The sequence below is a fragment of the Protopterus annectens genome, chromosome 9.part0 (genome assembly GCF_019279795.1).
Source record: "Protopterus annectens isolate FY-2018-M chromosome 9.part0, PAN1.0, whole genome shotgun sequence".
Lineage (NCBI taxonomy): Eukaryota > Metazoa > Chordata > Ceratodontiformes > Protopteridae > Protopterus > Protopterus annectens.
The window spans coordinates 1,586,691,949-1,586,716,494 of record NC_056743.1 but is presented as its reverse complement, the minus strand read 5'-3'; the positions used below and the strand labels follow the sequence as shown (position 1 = coordinate 1,586,716,494).

Below are 24,546 nucleotides of genomic sequence, written 5' to 3'. Positions count from 1 at the left end.
AGGGTTTTAACCCTAGGGCCTTGCAGGAGAGGAGAAACAAACTTATTTTGAAAGGACTGTTGCCCGCTTCTACTGTTTTTCCAGGGGCTGAACCTCCCTCCAAGCTTTTGCATGGCTCCAAAGCCAAGAAAAAGTGCCCTAAGTAGCCGAAAGCTTCCTCAGGGTTGTCTGCCAAGGCCCTAAGGTTATCGGATCCGACCGACCTAATGGCTCTGAGTGAACCCTCCATTTCCACAGTGCCCTAGGATCCTAAGCCCCTGGATCCATCGATCTACAGATCCCCAGTCTTCGGGGGGATCCATTGTTTAAATGTCTCCTATGTTACCAGCAAAGATCCTCCAAATGCCCAGACATTCTTGTCCGTTTTCAGTGGCTTCTTCTGGGTCCTCTCAAAGCCTTTATCTGGACATGGACAGGATACTTAGATCCATAATCAAGGCCCAGATTCAGATGAGGGTTCTTTCTGCTTTGTCCCCTTGTGGATCTGACCCTTCCAAGCCTACGATCTTTTCTCCTTCTCCGATCCAGCTCTCATTTTCGGAGCCCCAGGACAGTAGTCGCCCAAGGGATTCGGGTTCGAATCAGAGGGCCTCTGCTTCCTCTACTCTGATGGTTTCATTGACTGCCTCTACTCTGAGGTCCTTGGATCAGAGTTTCTCCCAGATCCAGGATGTCATGGTCGGGTCTGAGGGGAGAGGGTCAACTCTACTGCTCTCAGATCAGTCTCTCCCCCTTAGAGCTTTAGCCCTCGACAGCATGGGTCCAGTCCCATCTGGGAGTAGGGGTTCTGGTAGGGTGCGTCCATCTACCTCGGAAGCTTCAGCTCAGGGGGAACTCAGAGGTATCTCTCCAGGACTGTCTGGTTTTCAGGCATTGGAAAAGGTATTTTCTATTAGAAGAGTGACGGACCCTTTGACTGCTGCTCCACCCCGTGTTCCTCCTCTAGGTTGTGGTCTTGGATCAACCATTCTTGGCCAGGATCAGCCTGTCTGGAAGGACCTCCAGTCTTCTCCACTGGAGGTGGTTCCTTCCTCTTCCAGCTCCTCCACTGAGTATCCTATGGAGGAGATTTCATGGAAGAGGACATGTAAAAGGAGGTACATGAACTCCCCTGTGGAGTCTCTCCACAAGGATACAGATTATGATGAAGGAGAGGGGTCCCCAAAAATACCACGGGACGATGTCTCCTTTGAAGACATATTAGAGATTTTGAAGATAAAGAGTGACTGGACATCCAAAACTCCCTCCTGGGAGGAATCTGTATTCCTGGAAGCCTTCAGGACAGGGCTGTCTACATCTTGGGTAGTCTTCTGGTCGATGCTATCATTGACCTGGTCGCCAGTTGGGCCTGGAAGGAGCCAGGAATGATAGAACCAGTTCCTAAATGCCCAGAAAAGATACTCTCAACCCCCAAGGACCATATCTTCTGGAGTAAAGGTATTCCCATTGACGCTATGGTGGTGGCAGACGCTACCAAGAAGGAGCTGGCCTAGCAGAACTCCACCATCCATCCACCAAATAAGGAGTCCAGAGTGATGGACAGGTTTGGGGATGGCATCTTTGCCACAGCAACTTTTTCATTGAGGGCACTCAATTACTTGGCTCACTTTACTCGCCTCCAGAGAGACTTGATCGAGGAACTCTCTGATTCTCTGGCAGAGTCTATGCCTAGGGGGGAGTCTAATAAAATTTCCCCTAAGCTAGTCTCTCTCACTGCTATAGCCAACTCCTCAATCAGACTTATTTCACACTCAACAGAGGGTTTTTTTCAGGGCAGCTGGCACTGGCATCACGATGCACCGTCACTCCTGGATGCGGCTGTGCAATTTCGCAGAGCCCTTTAAGGTGTTGTTTGTCATCTCCCCCTTTGATGTTTTTTCTTTGTTTGGACCATCTTTTAAGGACACCCTGATCCACTGTGAGCAAGAAGGCAAGACCTTGTCTGCCGTAGGGATTAAGTTTTCTGTCCCCCAATGAGCCTACTCCAGGAATCAAAGGGGTGCTAAGAAAACTTGGTTTCATAAGTCTCAAGGTTCCTTGCCTGACCAAAACGAAGAGTTCTCCTCCAGAGGTAGAGGAGGAGCCTATAATGGGAGAACCTGCCCTAGAGACAGAGGGGGACCGCAGAACCAAAGCTGCAGGGAATCCTTTCCTGACAAGCCCTTTCAGCGCTCCTGAAGCACTGCTCGGCTGTTCTACTATGGAGGCAGTCAGGGGTCATTTTTCTCTATACTCAAGCACCTGGGCCCAAATTATGCCAAACACTTGGGTGCTAAAAATTACATCCAGAGGTTACTACATTCCCTTTTCCCATCCTCCTCCAAATGTACTGAAATTACTCCCTGAAGTTCCACCCAGTCAGAGTTGGCAGTGGCTGAAATAGATGCTTTGCTGCAGAAAAGTCATCCAAGAGGTCTTGACCAATCAGAAAGGGTACAGAACATACTCCTGTTTCTTTTTGTTGCTAAAGAAAACAGGGGACCTGCAGTCCATTCTGGACCTACGCAGTCTCAATTTTTTCATGAAGAAGACCATGTTCCAGATGGTAACGGTACAGTCCATACTCCCATTGCTGAGGAAGGATGATTAAATGTGCTCAGTGGACTTTAAAGGATGCGTACTGTCACAGAAATAATAGACAGGCGCTCCAGAAGTGATCTGTGCTTCTGTCTGGGAGCCAATCATTTCCAATTTTGAACCCTTCCCTTTGGTCTCACTACAGCCCCCTAGGTGTTTACCAAGTGCATGGCAGACATTGAAGCACATCTAAGACTGCAAGGTTTTCAGGTATTCCCATATCTGGGCGATTGGCTCCTGACTGCCCCCACTCAGCATCAGCTTTGTCAGGCCATGGATTATCTTTACCAGTTGTCTCATTGTCTAGGCATCATCATAAATGTGGACAAGTCACAGCCTGTTGCGATTCAGAACTTAGAGTTCATTGGGGTAAATCTGAACACTTCTACTCAGATAGCTGCCTTGCCCCAACATTGCAGTGATAATTTGAAGTCCCAAGTTCAAGCTATCCTGCTTTCTCCATCTCCTTCAGCCAGACTGATTCTAAGAGCTCTGGGATCTATGGCTGATGCCAATCTGTTGGTTCCTCTAGCAATATGCGCATTCTCCAATGCACACTGTCTGTTCAATGGTCCATTCTACATTATCCCCTATCTGCTCCTATCAGGTTAACGAATGTTTGCAGATCCCATCTTATGTGGTGGATTCAAGAAGATCTGACAATAGGCAGACCGTTCATTCTTCCCTTACCCTCAGCCACTGTGACCACAAACGCTTCCCTTCTAGGGTAGAGGGCATTTCCAGGGGAAGATGGTCCAAGGCACATGGACTCAGAGACCTGTCTGCATATCTACGTCTTGGAGATGAGGGCAGTTTTTCTGTCTTTGCAAGCCTTCCAGGATGTCCTCCCTTCACGGACTACTGCTGTTCACACCGACAACATATCATTTGTCTGGGACATCAACAAGCAAGGAGGAACCTGTTCATACCCTATCTGCAGACAGGCCATGAGGGTCTGGGAATGGGCGATCTCTTCAAACCACTTTCTTCTTGCAACACATATACCGGGGAAATCCAGTGTGTTAGTGGAGAGGCTCATCGGGTCTATTCTGATGCCTCATGAGTGGTCTTTCAATCGATCAGTGTCGAACACGATATTCAACCACTGGCGTTCTCCATGCTGCAACTTCTGCATCCCCTTACAACAACAAATGCAACAATTATTTTGCTCAAATTCCCTCTTTTGGGTGCTGCCCAAGGGATACTCTAGTCCGTGATTGACCTCCGGGACGCCTGTATATTTATTCTCCTCTTCCTTCGATCCCACGTTTTTTTTTTTCAGAAAGCTAAACCATTGAAGAGCTCAGTAATCCTCATTGTCCCCTTCTGGCCTTGTCAGGTGTGGTTCCCCTTTCTCTGGTCTCATCTCAAATATCCTCCTTGGATGCTGGAACCTAATCCGGATCTGCTTTCTCACCCAATGTTAGGATGCCAATCCGATTTCCACACTCTGAAGTTGACCTCATAGTTTCTCCAGTTCTTATGTTTGCTAGAGGGCCCAAGTTTTCTTCTCCAGTCAAAGCTATCCTTTTGGGCTCTCAGAAACAATCTGCTAAGAAGGTTTACAGGAGTAAGTGGAAGAGATTTTCTCTTTGGGCAATTAGTAATAACAGTGATCCTTTTTCAGTTCCAGTTCCCCCTATTCTGTCATTTTTGGAATCTTTAAGCAAGGTTCTAGTTTTGCTACCATTAAACTCCAGTTAACGACTATCTCCAACTTTCATTCAGGATTGCCTTCCAGATCTATTGCTTCTGCTAGACTATGAAAAGCCTTCATGAAAGGAGTTTTTCTTTTGAGACCTCCTATTCCCCCCTTGGGATCTCACTCTGGTTCTGCAAGCCTTAACACAGAGTCTCTTTCAGTCGGCTAAGGATTGTGACTTGAAGTTTTTGTCTTAGAAATACATTTTTCTTGTTGCCATTACGTCAGCAAAAAGGTTTTACGAATTGCAAGCACTTTTTCCAGACATCCTTACATCATTTTCCACAAGGATAGGGTGTCTCTTCGTACCTTCTTTCAAGCCGAAGGTGGCTACATCTTCCAATATCAACCAATGTATTCAATTACTGGTGTTCTTTCCTAATTAGTCTAACAAAAGAGAATACCTTCTGCATTACTTGGATGTCCACAAGCAGCTTTGGTTCTACCTCCAAAGGACAAAGCACTTCAGGAAGTCAGACCAGTTATTTTTTCTTATTAATTATTTTTTCTTATTAGTTATTTTTTTTATTTGTTCTTTCCTAATTAGTCTAACAAAAGAGAATACCTTCTGCATTACTTGGATGTCCACAAGCAGCTTTGGTTCTACCTTCAAAGGACAAAGCACTTCAGGAAGTCAGACCAGTTATTTTTTTCTTTTTCCCCTAATCGTAGGGGTCAAGCTGTTTCCAAAGTGACAGATGCAAAGTGGATTACTAACTGTATTGACTTCATTTATGAAAAGAATGGTTGGCAGTTGCCAGGTCATCCAAAAGCTCACTCGACAAGATCTGTTGCTGCGTCTGCCAGTTTTTCTTCCAGGATCCCTACTGATGACATTTACGCTGCAGTCACTTGGTCTAATTCTCACACTTTTGTGTCCCACTACAAATTGGATGTCGTGTCCAGAAGCAGGATGTCCTTTGGTTCATCAGTGTTCTTGCATATCCTTCCTTGAGGCCGCCTAAGAAATTATGTAGCTGGAGACACTGATCCATATGTGAAGCAGAATGAGAAGGACATCAGATTTATTAGTTATGACCTTACCATAACTTGATATCTGTATTGTCCTCTTCTCATTCTGCTTCACCTTCCTACCCAACCATCCCCCTCCTATTGGATATGCTGCTAGAGGATCTAGGTAGCCTTTATTGGAACCATGATTCCAGGCTGAGCTCCTGGTTATCTTTCTTTCTTCCTTGACTTTGGGGGCAGCAAACTCGACCTGAGGAGATTAGGTGAGATGTAGAGGATTATGGGCAGGGGAGGAGTTTGAGCCTGGAAATTCAAGTCTGTGGGAGGTGGCCGAGCCGGATCCGAGGTTCGGATCCGAGACCCATGTGTGAAGCAGAATGAGAAGAGGACAACACGGATACCAAGTTATGGTAAGTACATAACTAATAAATCTGATGTTGTCAATCTTCATTTATCTTTGATGTATGGAACTCGATTCCGACCCTCTGAACAGTCTTGGCTCTTGTAACAAATTGCAAGAAGCAAAAATCTCTCAAGCTAAGTCACTATGCAGAATGCCCCTCTGTAGATTACGTCAGATCTCGTTTGCCACTCTACTGCATTGGACGCATCAGCCAAAATCCTCTCTTGAGCTAAGCAAAATTTTGTCTCCTTTTTACTTACATCTTCGTAAAACCTTCTTTAAATCTATTCTAAGTCTTCCTAACTCTCCGTAACCTACCCTGTTTGTATCATTCCAACTTCTGCCTTTTCTTCCAGTTTCCCCTCTACTCGTACACTTCGGTGATCTTTACTACCATTGCTGGTAGTTTTTTTTCCCTATTTAAAAAAAAATAATAATAAAGTAGTAGCAGTTTAGGTTATTTTTTTGACTTTCTGAGTTTTTCTGGGAGTGAGTGTTCTTCGAGTTTTCATACCTTGTGGTATCCTTCCTACCATTGCTGGCAGCTCCTATCCTTTCTCCTCTCTACCTCCTGGTAGTTCTGGCCTACCATTGTTTGTAGCCCTCCCACCATCTTTTCTGTTCTGTGTGTGTGACTGTGTGCTTATGCTAAGTTTGGCCTGGAGTTAGTCATTATGGCACATAAAGGTAAAGGCACTGCAGTTTCAAGCAATGCCATAATTGTGACAGGAAAATGCCCAATTCTAATGGGCATCTGGCATGTGTTTACTGCTTGGGCCTGGTGCATTTTCAAGAGGATTGTTCTATTTGTCATGCTTTTAGTCACCGGACCCTCGTGGAAAGGAAGAGTAAACTTATTCTTAAAGGACTGATTAAAACTTTCTTTGATGAGGCTTTGTCCACTGGAGTTTCTGAGTAATTAAAACTTCCTTCGATGAGGCTTTGTCCAGTGGAGTTTCTGAGTGATTAAAACTTCCTTTGATGAGGCTTTTTCCACACAAGTTTCCAAGTCTGATGTGTCCTCACCATCTTCCTCCTCCTCCTCTTCCTCCAAGGTTGATACCGGGAAGAAGAGGAGTCTTTTGGTGTCCGCATCCTCTTTGTCTCTGGCATCAAAGAGACCTAAATCTTCTGTTCCCCCATTTTCCGTGGATCCGAAGCAAAGTTCTAAGAAGGCTATGGTGCCAACTTCGGAGCCAACTGTGATGTCCTCTACTGCACCGAAGGTTTTGGTGCTGACAGTTTTGGAGCTGACTGCCCAGGTGCCAGCCCTTTCTTCTGTGCCGGCTCCTTCCACAGTGCCATTGGTATCCTCTGAATCTATCTTTTGCACCCAACTAGGTAATCCCCCCTCAGTTGATCCCTTTCTGGGCATCTTCCAGGTCCCTTTGTAGAGAGACCCGAGTCTCCGTCAGCCCTGTCCAGTCGTTTCTAAAGGAGTTTGACAGAAGTTGACGTCGTGAGGTTAGTGAATCAACTCATGGCTAGGGGGTCTAACAGGTTCATCCCAGGTTTTGCTCCCTTCTGGAGATGGGACCTTTTCTCCAAGGACTCCAACGGACGTTCCTCCTCTAATCTTCCTCAAAGCTTTAGAGACCACTTCTCTGATTTCCTCAGTTCCAGCTGTCCTGGTGCTGACAGCTTCTATGCCTTCAGCTCAGGTGTCTGCCTTGAGTTCTTCGATTCTTTCGGACCCAGAGGACTGCCAGGGTTGTAGCTCCACTGCTGGATCCAAGGGGCGTGGTTCGGCTCTAGTTTTCTTGAAGCCATCCTTGCTTGGTGGAGCCTTGGCATATGCGGGCTCTTCCCCGGCTTTGGCTTAAATGGCAGTCTCGTCAGAGCGGGGTGTGACCACGGTTCTGGGGTTGTCCTTCCCGGTTCCAGGCTCCCTTCTCTATTCCAGGTCATGGAGAGGGCTTTGGCCTCAGTAGGTTCTCAGCCAGCTCCCTGCTTAACTGAATGTTTTCCCAGGACTCCCTTTCACCCAGAGCTTCCACCAACCTCAACACCCAGACAGTGAGCACCAAAGTTGCAGCTTACCTCTTCCAAGTCCTCCACAGAGCTTCCCATTGAGGTAGTACCACAGAATAGGACATGTAAGAGGAAACACCTAGGTTCCCCAGAGGTATCTGTCACTGAGGATACAGACTTTGATGAAGGGGAGCATTCCCCCTGGTCATCCCCAGAAGACGTCTCCTTTGGAAACATTCTTGAGTTATTAAAGCAGAGGGGTGCCTGGAAGCCCAAAGACCCGTCCTCAGAGGAGTCGGTGTACCTGCAAGCTTTTGGTGCTCACCCATCTACCTCTCAGGTGACCCCACCTGCTGACGATCTTATTAGGATGATTGTAGAGTGGGCATGGAAGGCCCCTGACTCCATAGAGCCAATTCCAATCCCCAGGAGAATGGACAAAATTCTTACCGCACCAGAGGACCAACAGTTTTGGGTCAAAGGGTTAGCAGTAGATGCCACGGTGGTTGAGGCAGCCACAAAAAAAAAAACTTGCAGAGGAGACTTCCAGTGTTCATCCTGTGAACTGAGAGTCCAAGGCGATGGACAGGTTTGGAAAGTGGGTATATGCTTCATCAACCTTCGCCTTATGGTCTTTGAACTTCATGGCACACTTTACTAGACCCCAGAGGAATCTGATGAAGGATCTGTCAGATACCCTTTCAGGAGCTGTGTCTAACGAGGTACAAGGTAAACTGGCCTCCCAGCTGGCCACCCTGGAATCTGTTTCCAACTCATCCATGAGGCTCATTGCGCACAGAACCAAAGGGACAACTAGGGCAGTGAGTTCCAACATTCTCATAAGGAGGCATGCCTGGATGCACTTGTGTGAGTTTGTGGAGCCACTTAAGTCTTTGTTCGTCCATGCTCCTTTTGACAGATCATCCCTGTTTGGTCTCAAAGTCAGAGAGACCTTGGCCAGGCGTGAAGAAGATGGAAAGAGCCTGTCCACATTGGGTATATGTTTTTCTGCTCCCCAGCAGTCCTTCTCCAGGAACCAGAGGAGTGGAAAAATGTGGTTCAAGAAATCCCCATGAGTCTTTTCAGGACACACATGGCAGTGGCTCTCCTCGAGGAAGAGGAGGGAGCACCAATGGAAGAAGCCAACCTCATGGCAGAAGTGGTCCACAAAATCAGGGTCCCAAAGATTCTTTCTCAGGGAAACCCTACCAGCGCTCCTGAAGGGAGGCTTGATTGCTTGCCTCTGGAGGCAGTCGGGAGAAGATTGTCCTTGCACCCACTAGTCTGGCAACAAATAACCACAGATACTTAGGTGCAAAGGATCATTACCAGAGGATACTACATTCCCTTCATTCTCACCCAAAGAATAGGAAGAAGAATTCCCGATGTTCCACCCAGTCAGAGGGATCAGGCAGCTCTGGAAATTCAAAAGCTGCTAGAAAAAAGACTCATCCAAGAAGTCCCACCCGACCAGATAGGGTCCAGATTCTACTCAAGGTTCTTTTTGGTGCCAAAAAAGACAGGGGACTGGAGACCAATTTTGGATCTCAGCCTAATGAACAAGTTTGTTCAGCAGACAAAATTTCAGATGGTCACGGTTCAGTCTATTCTACCCTTCCTAGGGAAAGACAATTGGATGTGCTCTATAGACCTCCAGGACGTGTATCACCACATAAAAGTGGACAAGCACTCCAGCAGTCATTATCAGTTCTGAGCTGTGCCCTTTGGTCTCACCACAGCCCCCAGGGTGTTCACCAAGTGTATGGGAGCAGTAGCAGCTCACTTGAGACTGCATGGATTCCAAGTGTTTCCATATTTAGATGACTGGCTCATCACTGCTCCCATCAGGCATCTACTAGAGTAGTCGAGAGATTTTATTCTACACACTTGTGCTCGTCTAGGTATTACTGTGACTCACACAAAATCCCAACTAAGTCTGTCTGAAGAACTGAAGTTAATAGGGGCTCGCCTGGATACCACCTCTTGCATAGCTTCCCTTCCTCCTCACATATTGCAAAAGATAAGGTCCCAGGTAGAAGCTATTCTCTCCAGCGACATAGTGCCTGCTGTATTAGTTCTACAAGTTCTAGGATGCTTGGCAGCAGCCATCACGCTGGTCACGCTAGCAAGATTTCACATGAGACTTCTGCAGTGGCATCTAGCCTCCCAGTGGCTCATTCTCAGTCATTCCCTGGTGCATCTCATTTGGGTCATTGCAAGAAAGACCTATCCTGGTGGATGGAATCAGAGGAAATTCTCTTAGGTCGACCCTTCTTTCTTCCTCAGCCCATGGCCGTAGAAACCACAGATGCCTCCTAGATGTGGTGGTGGGCATTCTCTGGACAGAACAGTCCAAGGCACTTGGTCCTCGATAGAGGCCGATTTGCATATCAGTGTTCTGGAGTTGAGGGTGGTGCTTTTAGTGTTGCAAGCCTTCCAAACCTCCCTCCCTCGGGGAATGATTGCAATTCAGTCAGACAATATGTCAGTAGTCTGGTACATCAACAAACAGGGCGGAACCAAGTCTTATTCCCTGTATTGAGAAGCTGTCAGAGTATGGGAATGGGCGATCACTTTCTGATAGCAGCGCACATCCCAGGGAGCTCGAACATAATAGCGGACAAGATGAGCAAATGCATCCTCCTGCCTCAAGAGTGGTCTCTCAGTCCCAGAGTGGTGAAGGAGATTTTTCATCGCTGGGGCCAGTCTTGCTGCGACCTGTTTGCATCACCCCTCAACAACAACTGCAGCAGCTACTTTGCCCTAATCCCCCCTCAGGGGGAGTCCCTGAGAGAAGCTGTCCTTCACGACTGGCCCTCTGGACTGCTCTATGCCTTTTCCTCCATTCCACTAATACCTCCTTTCTTGAAGAAAGCCATCAGGTTGAAGAGCAAGGTGATCTTCGTTGCTTTTTTGGCCTCAACAAGTCTATATTCCATTTCTTTGGCCTCACCTAATTCACATTCCATGGACTCTGGACCCAGATCCAGTCCTCCCATCCCATCCACAAGAACTAGTTCACCCCAGTCTCCAAAACCTCAAGCTTATAGCTTTGTTTCTCCAATTCTGTTGATTGCAAGGCAAGATAACCTGTCCTCCCTAGTCCAAAAAATTTTGTTAGCTTCCCATAAGCCTTCCAACAGGAGACTTTACCACAGTAAGTGGAAAAGATTCTTATTTTGGGCATACGATAATGATATTGATCCCTTCCCTGCACCGGTTAAAAAGGTGTTGGAATTTTTAGCTCTGCTTTTCTAGCAGGAAGCTTCTTCTTCTACTATTAAAGTCAAGTTAGCTGCTGTTTCCAACTTCCATGATTATTTCGAAGAGCACTCATTAATCTGTCTTAGATTGTGCAAAGTGTTTATGAAAGGAACCTTGAGATTAAAACCACCTTATAAGGATCCTGTCATTCTTTGAGATCTTAATATGGTTCTACAGTCATTAGTCCATTCCCCTTTCGAGGCAGTGGCTAAGTGTGACCTGAAGTTCCTTTCATGGAAAACCATTTTTCTGGTACCCGTTACGTCCACCAGAAGAATTTCAGAGATTCAAACATTATCTTCAAAACCTCCATACTTGATTTTTCATAAAGACAGGGTTTAACTAAGAACCAGCCCATCATTTCTTCCTATGGTGGTATCTGAAGCTAACATTAATCAATCTATTAATTTGCCTGTCTTCTTCCCTAATTTTTCTAACAAGGGAGAATATTGTTTACACTTATTAGATGTTCACAGGCAATTGTGTTTTTATCTCAGCAGAACAAAGACTTTAGAAAGTCGGACCAGTTATTTGTCTCCTTTTCGAGTCCATCCATGGGTAAACCGGTTTCAAAGGTTACTTTTTCTAAGTGGTTAAAAGAATGCATTACTGTCATCTACAATAAGAAAAGCGTCACCAGTGAGGGCACATTCTACTAGGGCAATAGCCACGTCTGCTGTTTTTCTCTCAAAGGCTTCTATGGTTAAAATATGTGCAGCAGCATCCTGGGCTATGCCACATACCTTTATCACCCATTATAAATTGGATCTGGTCTTCAAGGGAGGAGCATCCTTTGGCTCTATGGTGGTCAGGAATATCCTTCCATAAGGCCTCCCAAGATATAATGTAGCTGGGGACTCTGTCCCATCTGTCAAGGATAAATGAAGATTGATAACATCAGATAAAGAAGTTATGTACTCACCATAATGTTCCATCTGTGTTGTCAATCTTCATTTATCCTTGACACCCCACCCACCTTCCCCCTCCTTCAGGTTTCTTGGTTGAACAAACTCTAGTCCTGGTTATCAGTTATTTCTTTTATGATAGCTTCTACAATTGGAATGCAGTTGCTCTTCCTTTCTCTTTTTATAGCTGCAAATTCGATCTGAGATTATCTAGAGAGGGGCATTCTGGGTAGGGACTTAGCTCAAGAGATTTTTGGTTCTCGTGATTTGTTACAAGGGCCGAGCTGGTTCCAAGGGTTGGAACCGAGTCGCTTATGTCAAAGATAAATGAAGATCGACAATGCAGATGGGACTTTGTGGTGAATACATAACTTCTTTTTTACAGGCCTTAACCTAACCCCGCCTTTGAACCTTCAGCTGTGTATGAAATAAAATTTTTGACCTGGAAAACTGTTTTCCTAGTTACTACTACTGCTGCTGCCAGAAGAGTGTCTGAACTTCATGCTTTGTCATCTAAACCTCCTTTTTTGATTTTTTTTTTCATAAGGATAGGGTATCTTTATGGACCAATCCTTCCTTTCTACCTAATGTGGTGTCACAATCCAATATTAATCAGGTTATTAACCTTCCAGTCTTTTTTCCAAATTTTTCAAATAAAGGAGAATATATGTGACATCTGTTGGATGTTCCTAGGCAGTTATGTTTTTACCTTCACAGAACGAAAGAATTGAGGAAATCTCAACAGTTATTTGTTTCCTTTTCTGAATCATAATTAGGTAAACCAGCTTCTAAAGTAACTAAATGGTTGACTGATTGTATTAACTTTGTTTATGAAAAAATGGGTTTGTCTTTACTAAAACCACCAAAAGCCCATTCCACCAGGTCTATGGCAGCTTCTTCAGCCTTTTTGTCTAGAACTGCTTTGGATGATATTTGTGCAGTTGTAACTTGGGCTAATCCTCATACTTTTATTGCTTATTACAAGTTAAATCTGGTCTTTAGGGGAAGAGCAGCCTTTGGCATAGCCATGCTCAGGAATATCCTTCCTTAGAGTCTTCCCAAGATTTAGGTAGCTGGGGACTCTGTCCGAACAGTTGAGGAATGAACGAAAATGACATCAGATAAAAAAGTTATGCACTCACCATAATGTTCCATTTGTGTTGCCCATTTTCATTCTTCCAGAACTCCCCTCCCACTAACCCTCTGCTTTGATTTACTCCTAGAAATATCGAAGGATACTGGAGGAACCAGTGTTTCTTTGTGAGTCCTAGATTCTGTTATTTCATAATTCTTTACTACTCTGTAGGTCTATGGACAGTAAACAAGATCTGAGGATTGTAAGATGATGAGGGCATTATGGGTAAAGGGAGGAGCTTGAGAGTTTTAGTGTTCTATGAGCTGGAAGAAGCAGCTGAGTTGGATCTGAGGATTGGATCTGGACCTAACAGTTGAGGAAGAATGAAAATGGACAGCACAGAGGGAACGTTGTCGTGAGTACATAACTTTTTTTTTTTCTATAAGGGCCTTGGCTTCATCTGTGTTTTTTTGGAAAATATTGGATTCTAGAAGTATTCTAGAAAAAGCAACTTGGTCCCCATGCACATACTTTTACAAAGCACCATAAAATAGATTAATTCTCCAGGTCTAGGACATGCTTTTCTAGGACCATTCTTCAGGGGCTCCTGGACCCTAATCCTTCCCCCTCGAAGTCAGTGTAAGCTATGGCAAATCTACCCATATAGCAAAGGCTACTGCAGTAGTGATCATAACGATGAACATAGTACAGTTGTGTAAGTATGCATATCATAATAGTAGATGCTTGAATGATCACTGTTGCAGTAGCCTCCCTCCATTCCCCTTACTTTGGTGTGTTTTGTTGCCAGGATGAGTCTCCGTATTTTTATTTTCCTAGCATCAACCTTTTCAGGGTTTTAGCCACCCTCTCTCTGTTGGCATGAAAGCTCTGAAGGGCTTGACACACAAATCAGTCTTTTTATTCAGCTCTGCTAATGGTTTGGCTGCATGAAAGGTGCCCTTGAAGCTTTGAAAGCTGTCCAGCTGTTGAATCCTGTGCTAAGAATACTGTAGCATTGATTATTCAAACATCCACTGTTATGGTAAGGTTACATACACAATTGTGGTGACTTGTTCAGCCTATATGTAGATCTTTTTCTATATGCCACCTATCTGTTGAAAAACTTTTAATCTGATGTTGTCAATCTTAATTTATCCTTGATGTATGGGACTCTGTTCCGACTCTCGGAACCAGCTTGGCCATTATAACAGCTCGCAAGAACCAAAATCTCTCGAGCTAAGTCCCTACCCAGAATGCCTTCCTCTAGATTATCTCAGATCTCATTTGCAGCTCTTCTACATAGGACGCGTCATCCAAACTCTCTTGAGCCAAGTGTATTTTCATTACTTTTAATTGAAACTTAGTTAAATCCTAAGTCCCTTCATAGAGAGACCTGCAGCACTTTCTGTTTGTTGCTCCAGGAGTCTGACAGAAGTTGACGTTTTGAAGTTGGTGGATCAGTTCCTCGTAGTTAGGGGTCTTACAGTTTCTTCCCAGGTTTCACTCCTTTCTGAAGATGGGACTTTTTCTCCAAGGACTCCACCAGGCATTCCTCTTCTAACCTCCACCAAGGCATTAGAGACCACAACTCTGATTTCCCCCTGTTCCGGTGCCAACAGCTTTTATGCCTTCAGCTCCAGTGTCTGCCCTGAGTTCCTCAGTTCCTTTGGATCCGGTGGACTCCTGGGGTCTTAGCTCCACTGCTGGGTGCGAGGGGTGTGGTTCGGCTCTAGTTTTCTCTGAGCCATCCTTGCTTCTTGGAGCCTCAGAATGTGTGAGCTCTTCCCCGGCTTCGACTTCAGTGGCGGTCTTGTTGGAGCAGGGTGGGACCACAGTTCTGAGGTTGTCCTTCCCAGTTCCAGGATCCCATCCATCTTGTGGGAGCCTGCCTTTTAGGTCGTGGAGAGGGCCTTGGCCTCTCCAGGTTCTCAGCCGGTTCCTTCCATATTGGCCCATTTTCCTGGGACTCCGTTTCATCCAGAGCTTCTTCCAACCTCCACAACCGATATTGTGAGCACCAAAGCTGCAGGTTATCCCTGCGCAGGGCCTTACCTCTTCCGTGCCCTCCACAAAGCTTTCCACTGAGGAGGTGCCCTGGAAGAGGATGTGTAAAAGAAAACACCTAGATTCCCCAGCAAAATCTGTCACAGAGGGCACAGACTTAGATGATGGGTAGGGTTCCCCCTGGTCACCCCCAGAAGATGTCTTCTTTGGAGACATTCTTGAAATATTAAAGCAGAGGAGTGGCTGGAAGCCCAAAGACCCTTCCTCAGAGGAGTCAGTGTACCTGCAAGCTTTTGGTGCTTGAAATCTACCTCTTGGGTGGCCCCACCTGTTGACAATCTCATTAAGTTGATTGCACAGTGGGCATGGAAGGCCCCTAATTCTGTAAATCCAATCCCAGGAACCTGGACAAAATTCTCACAGCGCCAGGGGACCATCAGTTTTGGGCCAAGGGATTAGCAGTAGATGCCATGGTTGTTGTGGCAGCCCCAAAGAAGGAACTTGCAGAAGTGAATTCCACTGTTCATCCACCTAACTGAGTGTCCAGGGCGATTTGGGAAGCGGGTGTACGCTTCATCGACCTTTGCCTTACGGTCTTTGAATTTCATGGCAAGTTTGGTAGTTTTACTGTATCAAAACCATGTTCAGCTTGTGTGGGGAGTCCATTTTACACCAAGATATATAAAACACAGTTATTTTGACCTTCGGTATTTAACAGTCTTTTTGCTTTTCAAAATTAGATAAGGACCAATATTAAAAGTGCAGTAATACTTGCTGAATGGTGTGCTAAACAAATGTTAAAAACAGGCTTGAAAGGCACTCACCCATTAGGCTCATTTGCCTAACAGCACCAAGGTTATGTGTTAATCGGTAGCCATTTGAAATCTCGCAACCTGCTAGAACAAGTCCTGAAACATGGAGACTGAATAGCCAAAAAAATGGACTTACATTTGGCCATCTCTTGCAATATTCCATTTCTCTGAAGTATGGCAATCTCGAGTTCTGAGGAGAGGGTGCAGAGGGTCTTGTTCCCGGCAAAAAAAAAGAAGTTTAAAGGAGAAGAGAGATGTTGGAGATTTGCTGTTCTGCAGTTTTGATTTTTATTTTGGCATGTTGGCACTCAGCATTTCGAGTAGAGACATTTCAGTATGGAGCTTTCTTCACAGGTCTGCATTAAAAATGGACTCTTCCCTACTAGAAATTTATCAACAAATACAGCTAAAATAAATAAATACATACATACATGAAAAAATTAAACTATTTTGAGATTAGGTCTGTTTGCGTCTGAAATATTTTTTGAAATGTATAAAATATGTTGTTTTGCTGTGTAATAATGTTTTAGTTTTCAATAATTGTTCAATTTTTTTGTTATTTAGGCAACACAGGATAAGCTCCTCTGTCTTCCCAGCCATGCCTCTGCCAAGCATCCATCAGAAATAATCTGTTATGAATTTACTACACAGACTTTTAATTCCACAAATTCAACTTTACAGGTTTTACCTGTTCAAGAAATGAAAGGTTTGAAAAATAATCTCGACATTCAGCAGTATAGTTACATCAACCAAATATGCTACCAGGAAGCACTACACTGGTATGCCAGATATTTCCCTTACTCAGTGGTTATAAATACACTAATCCTTATGGTCTGTGGAAATTTTTGGTTCAAGTTCCCTGGGACTAGCTCCAAAATTGGGCACTTTATTTCCATTTTGCAGAAGTGCTTTGATTCCCCTTGGACCACTCGTGCACTGTCTAAGGTTTCAAAACTGAAACCGTTTGAGGTTCCAAAACTGAAACTGGAGGATAAGGAATGCAACCTTGTCACAAATGCAGATGTTTCAGGTGATGAAAAAAATGAGCTTCTCAAGACAACTCCTGTTTCTGTTCCAAAAGAAACTGCAGCAAAGAAACCACCTGCCCTTGATAAGAAAGAAGGTGAACAGGCCAAGGCACTCTTTGAAAAAGTGAAAATGTTCAAGACTCATGTAGAGGAAGGGGACATTTTGTACAGCATGTATGTATGTCAGAGTGTTCTTAAAGCCTTTACCTTTGTTCTGATAATTGTTTACAGTGTGATATTAGTTCCAAATATTATTTTCACAGTACCCTGTCTTGCTGAGGTTGACAATATGACTGGATACAATAGCTTCTGCTGCAGTCATACAAAAGCCTCTTTTTTCTTTAAGTTGGCTGTTTATTACTTATGTTTTGTATGTATTTATGGACTCATATGTATGTACACCCTCTACTGGTTATTTCATCAGTCATTGAAAGAATACTCATTTCAACATGTGCGTCAGGAAACTGGAATGCTTGACATTCCTGATGCAAAGAATGACTTTGCTTTCTTACTGCACCTCACTGATCAGTATGACTCCCTGTATTCTAAAAGATTTGCAGTTTTTCTCTCAGAAGTGAGTGAAAGTAAGCTGATGCAGATGAATCTAAACCACGAGTGGACTGTTGATAGACTGAAACAGAAGCTTCAAAGGAACCGCAATAATCTAATGGAGCTCCATATATCCAAGCTTTCTGGGTTGCCTGAAACAGTTTTTAAGCTCACAGAGATAGAATCTCTAAAACTAGAATTAATAGATAGTATTAAAATTCCATCAGCAATCTCATACTTGACCAATCTTGAGGAGTTGTCCTTGTATAAATGCCCTGCAAACATAGATGAAATAGGATTGGGATTTCTAGCAAATCGATTAAAAGTTCTTGCTGTCAAATTTGATACTGACAGAGAAATTCCTCTCTGGATTTACAAGCTCAGGAACCTGGAGGAACTTTATCTCTTTGGGTCAAAATGCCACAACGACATTTCTAGTGGAGCTTGTCTTGATGAACTCCCTAATTTAGAGAACCTTAAAGTTCTGGTTCTCAAAAGTAATATTACCAGAGTTCCGCCAAATATCATTTATTTGGCAAAAAGTCTCCAAAATCTATGCATTCACAATGATGGCACTAAACTTACTGCACTGAACAGCCTTAAGAATCTGAATAACCTGACCAAAGTAGAACTTAATCATTGCAACTTGGAGAGAATTCCATGTGCCATTTTTAGCTTAAACAGTCTCCAGGAGGTGGACCTTAAAGAAAATAACATAAGGTCTGTGGAGGAGATCCTCAGTTTCCAAAACTGCAGCAAACTGAATTGCCTTAAACTGTGGTATAACAATATTGTCTTCATTCCAGAACATATAAAGAAGCTCAAGAGTTTAGAGTCTCTCTATTTAAACAACAACAAGATTATGGTGCTGCCCTCTGAGCTGTTCCTTTGTACAAAGTTAACAAACTTGGATTTGTCCCACAATGAGATTAGAGTTATCCCACGTGAAATTGGTGTTCTGCAAAACCTCCAGTATTTTGCAGTTTCAAATAATTCAATAGAAGGGCTACCTGATAATCTTTTCTTCTGTACAAACTTGAAAATATTAAAGGCTACAAACAACAGACTTACTATTCTTTCACCTAAGATTGCAAACTTGAAGATGTTGACCAGACTTGAACTTGCGGGGAACAAGTTTGAGGCCTTGCCCCTTGAGATTGGCCAATGTTCCTGTCTCAGAAGATGTGACTTCATTATCGAAGACACACTCTTCACCATGCTGCCTATGCATATCCAAGAACAAATGAGTAAAGAACAGTCCTAGTGGAAGTTGAGTGGTATAGCTACTGGAAACCAAAACCAATGTAGTTTTGCAGAAAGCAATTCCTCAGAAAGCTTTTAAAGAATGCATTAATAGCAGTGTACAAGACCCATAACTGAGTTTATCAAGTGGTATTTAATCCATTTTTTCTGCACTGATTGCCACATATCACTTAGTAGACTAAATCAGAGATTAGAAACCAGTTTAGGTAACATCTGCGTTCCATTTAGCAGTACTGTATACAGTTGATTAACGCTCAGACATTTAAAATAGTTTTCATGTGGTATCATTTTATGCCGATGTTGATGAGAATAAGAGTAAAAATGAGCCCAAGACATTCAAAGAAGTATTTGATAAGTTGCTCAGAAGTTTATCTCGGCTGAGATGCTGAGAAGATTGTAGCTGAATATGGCTATTCTTTGAAGATGTATGAATATAAATGATTCATCAACATGATCAAAGCAAGGCAGGCATCTTATGGAATCTTGAACCACAGACAGATGTATCTAAAGGTCATGGCAACTAAAATAAGCTAATGACCCATCACATTGATCTTTGCACATTTTATATTGGCCTCAAGATGCCATTAAATTACTTTTTTGAAGAGTATAAACTGACTTAAAGAACAGCAGTATTGTTAACATGGAAAGGCAAAGCTGTTAGCTTTTCATTTTGCGCAGTGCTGTAGCACTAATATAACACAACAGCGAAACATTCTTAGCATTATGGAGCTATCTGCTGTGCTGACTAACCTACTAAGTTTCATTACGGGCTATTGGTTACTGAATCTGAAAGAGTATGAGGGATGCTAAATTCTAGTCTCATTATTTTCCATTTTTTATACATTTTTGAAAAAACAGTTTGGTAATTGAGCTGTATACTGACCTTATTAGCTGTATAATTTGTAAACAGTTTATTTGAGAACAAACTAAATATTGAATATAGTTATGTAGTTTGTGCTCTGCCAATGGCATTTCAGAATTGCATTTCCTTCCTAGATGTACTGACAGGATGTAATGTTCAATATTTCCTCACATTAGTAGAGTAAACCTCACAGTTATACTGCAGTTGTCAATCAAATGTGTACAATAAAGTAAGACTGAGTACAGGCATAACTAAAATTAAATTTTAATTTCCTCTGACAAATGTTATTCTTGTTATCACACAAGGCAACATTCTCATTCACTTGTTTTTCCCTGTTACAAGGAGTGGTACCACTGCAGCCAGAGTCTGGAGGGCTTCAACATCATGTAAAGAGAATTTATGTTTATTTATTTTGGTTATTTTTGCATCATCTTCTTTCAGCCCCTTTGCCTCTTGCTGCTGAGCTCCACTTATGATGCATTTAGTTCATTACACTGCTCTCCTGCTCAGACCTCACACCTATGTAGAAGGGATGGGTGTCCTGGGAGAATCCTGCTGTGGCCCTGCAGGTAGGACTTTTCTCCCTCGGAAGACAACATCCTCATTGTCTATTCTCCCATATGAGATATGATAGCTGGAGATGATTGTGTGGGTATCATATACACAGCTACAAATGTGGATTTAGAATACAGGAAAAGGAATTCCTATCTGGATAGGGAAAGTGTAACAATATATGCATCACCACCCATGCTGTCAAATCATCATGCCTCTTCTGCAATGGTAGCCTGCCAACAATTAGTGAGACATGCCCAAATTTCTTCTAAATTATGTGCTGACTGGAGAAGAAAGACTGAACCAAAGCAGATTTGAGTTAATAGGCTGTAGTCTTAGGCTGTTGGGGTGGGGGATGAGGTGTCAAAGTGCGTTGACTATAATATATGTAAAGTTGAAATGTTTTCTTTTGCTTTTGTATAGGTTAAAGTCTGGATTTCTGCCTGTGGCTTAATCTAATATTTTTTTTTTGTTTAAGCAAGTACTTTTTTTAATGAGAGACGACAATGTTATGAGTAGTTTTCCTTTAGCAAATAAATGTTGAGCGTTAGTACATTTTTTCTTATGTTTCCATGAAAAAAACCTGACAGAAGATGAAGGCAATAAATCTAGAGGTCTGCACATTTTTTACTGAGAGAAATGTAAAATTAAAAGTTATAAGGGCAAGCAGCTCAGTAAAAAATAAAGATCTAATGCTATCCATGTCATTATTCATCATGGATGGGTCTTGGATCCCAGCCTGCAACTAATGGACAGATCCAGTGCTCAAGCTCCTATCCTTCCCATAATCCCCTGATGGCCTCTAACCCTCAGATCTCATTTGCTGTTTAACTTGTTGGACGCATCCAAGCTCAAGCGACTTCTCTATTAGATAAGTAATCATTTTTAAGTCTACTAATAGAGTATTTGAAACAATAAAGAAAGACTAATTGTTCCTTGATTTGCACAAAACTTATTATTTATTTTTTTCGGCTCAATTATGTCCGCTGTGGATAGCATGGCAGCGGAGTTGCTTACACAAAAAAACCTTTTATAAAAGCACATGCAAGCGCAGAAGAGCCTTTATAGTAACTGAAAAAATAGATGTTAGTGTTTGCATACCATGATATGAATAATTCATAAAATAACAGTAAACAGAAATCAATATGATGAAAGCATTTTAAACAACTTCCTGACGAAAATGTATTGGAATCAAACATCTATTAATGTGATTCTTCTTTAAACAAAAAATGAAGTTCTGTTTAGCAAATGACTTAATTGGATTGTTACAATTCTTTTAATTGACTAATTGTTTTATTAACACTGTATTTAAGCACACAAAGAACTTTAGGTAGTTCATCTTGGTGAAAGCGCTTGGCATTTCTATTTGTTGGTTTACAATAAAGGATCGAGGTATTTTATTCCAGTTCAAGAGTTTAAAAGAAGAAGTTCATTGGGCTTTGGTGCTCCTTTATTGGGACCTAGTTCGTGTTTAGTGTTTAATCATTTTTTCTTGCCTTTTCTTTCCTTTTTCTATCTCCTTTTGGTATTTTAGGGCCCACCTGGAGGTTGAATGCAACACTTGTGCCACATTCAACCCCAGGGCTCTTATGGAGCACTGCTACAAATTGCTTCTCAAAGGCTTGGCTCAGGGTGGCCCCCTGCCAGCAGAATCTCCCACCAAGCTCTCTCAGGATTGCAAAGAGACCCCCTCTTCCTTCCAAAGCATCTCCTTCCATCTCAAAAAAGCCAAGGCTCTCAGATCGCAGATCCCCAGATCTGAGTCCAGCCTGTTTGGCTTTGGATCTGGAAAGTCTCCAAGAATAAATAGTATTCCTGTAGATGTTTGGAAGCTAGGAAGAAAGTGATAAAGATCTGGAAGGTAGTATTACTTAACAGTATTTTAAAAGGAAGGGAAACACCAACATCCTGGAAGAAAGAGGTTATGGTTCTTATACCTAAAGACGGTAAAGACCCATCAGACCCAGCTTCATATAGGCCCATTTCAATTTAAAATTATGATTATAAAGTGTTTATATCCATAATAGCTAAAAGAATGGTAAACTGTATAAACGAGCTTAAGAAAATATTTGGAGAAATTATCAACTTTCAGCAGGGAATATTACTTACTGGTGAGGATGGGAACTTGCTTTGCAATAATGCAGATGTATCTTGGGGACAAAACCACATTGACAGATATGGATCAATGTGGTTTTGTGGAGGGGAGGCAAACGTTTGGCAACATTAATAGAACAATGATGATTCAGAGGGTAGCAGAATGTAAGAAAATACATCTGTTATTGTTTGGTCTTTATGCAGAGAAAGCAATCAACCAATGTAAGCTGGGTTTTTATGAGAAGAGCAATGGAAGCATTTGCATTCTCTGATACAACATTATGATTACTTAGGAGGATATATGAAGGACTGGAGGCAAAAATTATACTGGGAGGGTTCTTCTCTGACAAGTTGTGTGTGAATAGTGGAACCAGGCAGGGGTATCCTCTTTCCCTGTAGTTGTAGTATTATATTTAGATTGTATAATTTTTGTCATTGGTAAAGAAAATGATGGAATCAGAAATCAAGGATATAATTGGTATGGTAATCAAGAAAAGTCTGTATTTGCAGACAATATTATTTTGTATCTGATAAAGCAGAGAAAAAGGACATCTCAATTTTGCAGAACATTCTGTGACAGTTTCAAGTCTTTAATGAAGTCAAAACAGAGAACATAACTCAACTATGTACTAACACCTGAATTGATTCGGCAATAGCCATATTTATGGGGACATGATGTATTTAGGAATATTGGTTAAAAAGTATTGTGTCACGGTAGCTAAATATATGTGAGAAGAGAACTAAACAAAATGTAATATAAAAATTGAGAAACTGGATTGTTTATGGATATGGATAGCAATATACAAGCAGTGAAAATGTTTTTACTTCATTTAGTTTTATATTCAGGTCTGCCATATTATTATCAACCACAGAAGTTGTGGACAGTAATAAAGAGCTGAAGGATTTTATCTGGGAGGGAAAGAGGTCATGGATCAATTGGGGTAAGTTAATCCTTAGAATAAAACAAGGTAGTTTAGGATTACTTGATTTGAAGTAAAATTACACAGTTAAGGCTCATATACATAAGACAAGCAGAAAGCTATAATTGAAACTGGAAAGGGATAATGATGAAGCAGTGGGGCATTTCAAGAAATAAGGAGAGAGAGCTTTTGGATGCAGATCCTTAAGGGGAATAATAACACTCCTACAGGATATTCTATTCATAACGTAGCAGAAAGTATTCTAAAACTAAAACAACATAAGAAAGGAGATTCTACCGATAGGGATGACTTCAATTAGAGGTACAGAGAATAGTCAAGAGGAGGATGTAATTTACTGGAGGAAACAGGCAAAGGAGCCAAAGTATTAGGAGCAAATAACTAGATTGGGATAGTTAGAATGGGAAGTGGTCAAGAAGACATTTGGAATGCAAGCTAGAGACTGCCTTACTTATCTGGGATTGATATCAGAGTATAGGCGGCAAAGAGAAAGGGATTGGGGAATCCTAAGTGAAAGACTTGATCTGGTAGAGTTTTTATTTGAATCCAGAGCAGAAGCTGCAGTTAAAAATCGGATACATAGTAGGGGATATAAAATATTGCATGCCAACTATAGGAATCCATCACAGGAGGTCCGAAAAGATTAGGAAGAGACACAAGGAAACAGTTGGAGGACATGTACAACTCACAAATATGTGACTAAGTCTAGAAGATTTAGAATTTTTGCTTGGAAGTGTTTGCATAGGTATTTGTATACTAAGCAGACTCCAAAGAATTTTTTCTCAGGTAGATGGCAAATGTTGGAGGTGTAATGGGAAAGAAAGAGATAACTGGGGACATATGATCTCACGTACCTCTCACCAGGCTGGATAAAGAAAAGGTCATGGTCAGCTGTCTGTTAGGTGCCAGGATACACCATATCACACATGCAGTCAAGTCTCTCAACAATAGGTACTGACGTTCTTCGTGTTTCACTGTCACAGTCATCACATTTGGGTTATCCCTGCTGGGGTAGCCCTCAGCCGGCCTGAATAACAGAAACTTAGTTTTTCTGCGTCGGTTGCTGTCACTTGAAAACTGACGTCAGGTTGTCAGTGGTATAAAGGAAGGCAGCCGACACCATTACATCAGTCTTTCTTGTCATGGAGCCCGAAGCAGAAGCAGTTTGCGCGAGTGCCGGTCGGACGCTACCTGAGTTTCGTTTCCAAATTGAAGTTGAAGTCTTCGAAAGCTAAGTACCCCATTGGGGCTCTATTTTTTTCTTGCACTAACCAATGTCAGAAAAAGTTAATAATTGTCTTGCCTGTGGAAAGCAAATACCACACTAGGACTTCCACTCCTACTGCATCACTTGTCTAGGCGCAGACCACGACTACCCTCGTTGTCGGTTGTGTGCTTTTTTAACACCAGAACTTTTCGATGTTGGGCTGTTATTGTAGCCAGATATTTAAATTTACAGTCCTCGAATTCCGATATGGCTTCCATAAGCCATCCAATGGCAGATCTTCTGAAAAAACGTAAAGATAAAGACAGAGACAGACGACACAAGACTAAACCTTCCAACGACGGTACCAC

At 42.6% G+C, this 24,546-nt stretch overlaps 1 protein-coding gene across 1 annotated transcript in view; it reads left to right on the top strand.

Moving 5' to 3' along the window:
* The window catches only part of LOC122812195 (volume-regulated anion channel subunit LRRC8C-like), a 375,126-nt gene extending 355,455 nt beyond the window's left edge, over positions 1–19,671 (top strand). Inside the window, exon 3 of the mRNA XM_044084528.1 lies at positions 16,250–19,671. Coding sequence (XP_043940463.1) covers positions 16,250–18,526 — 2,277 coding nt within the window. The 3' untranslated portion in view covers positions 18,527–19,671. The remainder of the gene's footprint in view (positions 1–16,249) is intronic.
* The last annotated feature ends 4,875 nt before the right edge of the window (positions 19,672–24,546 follow it).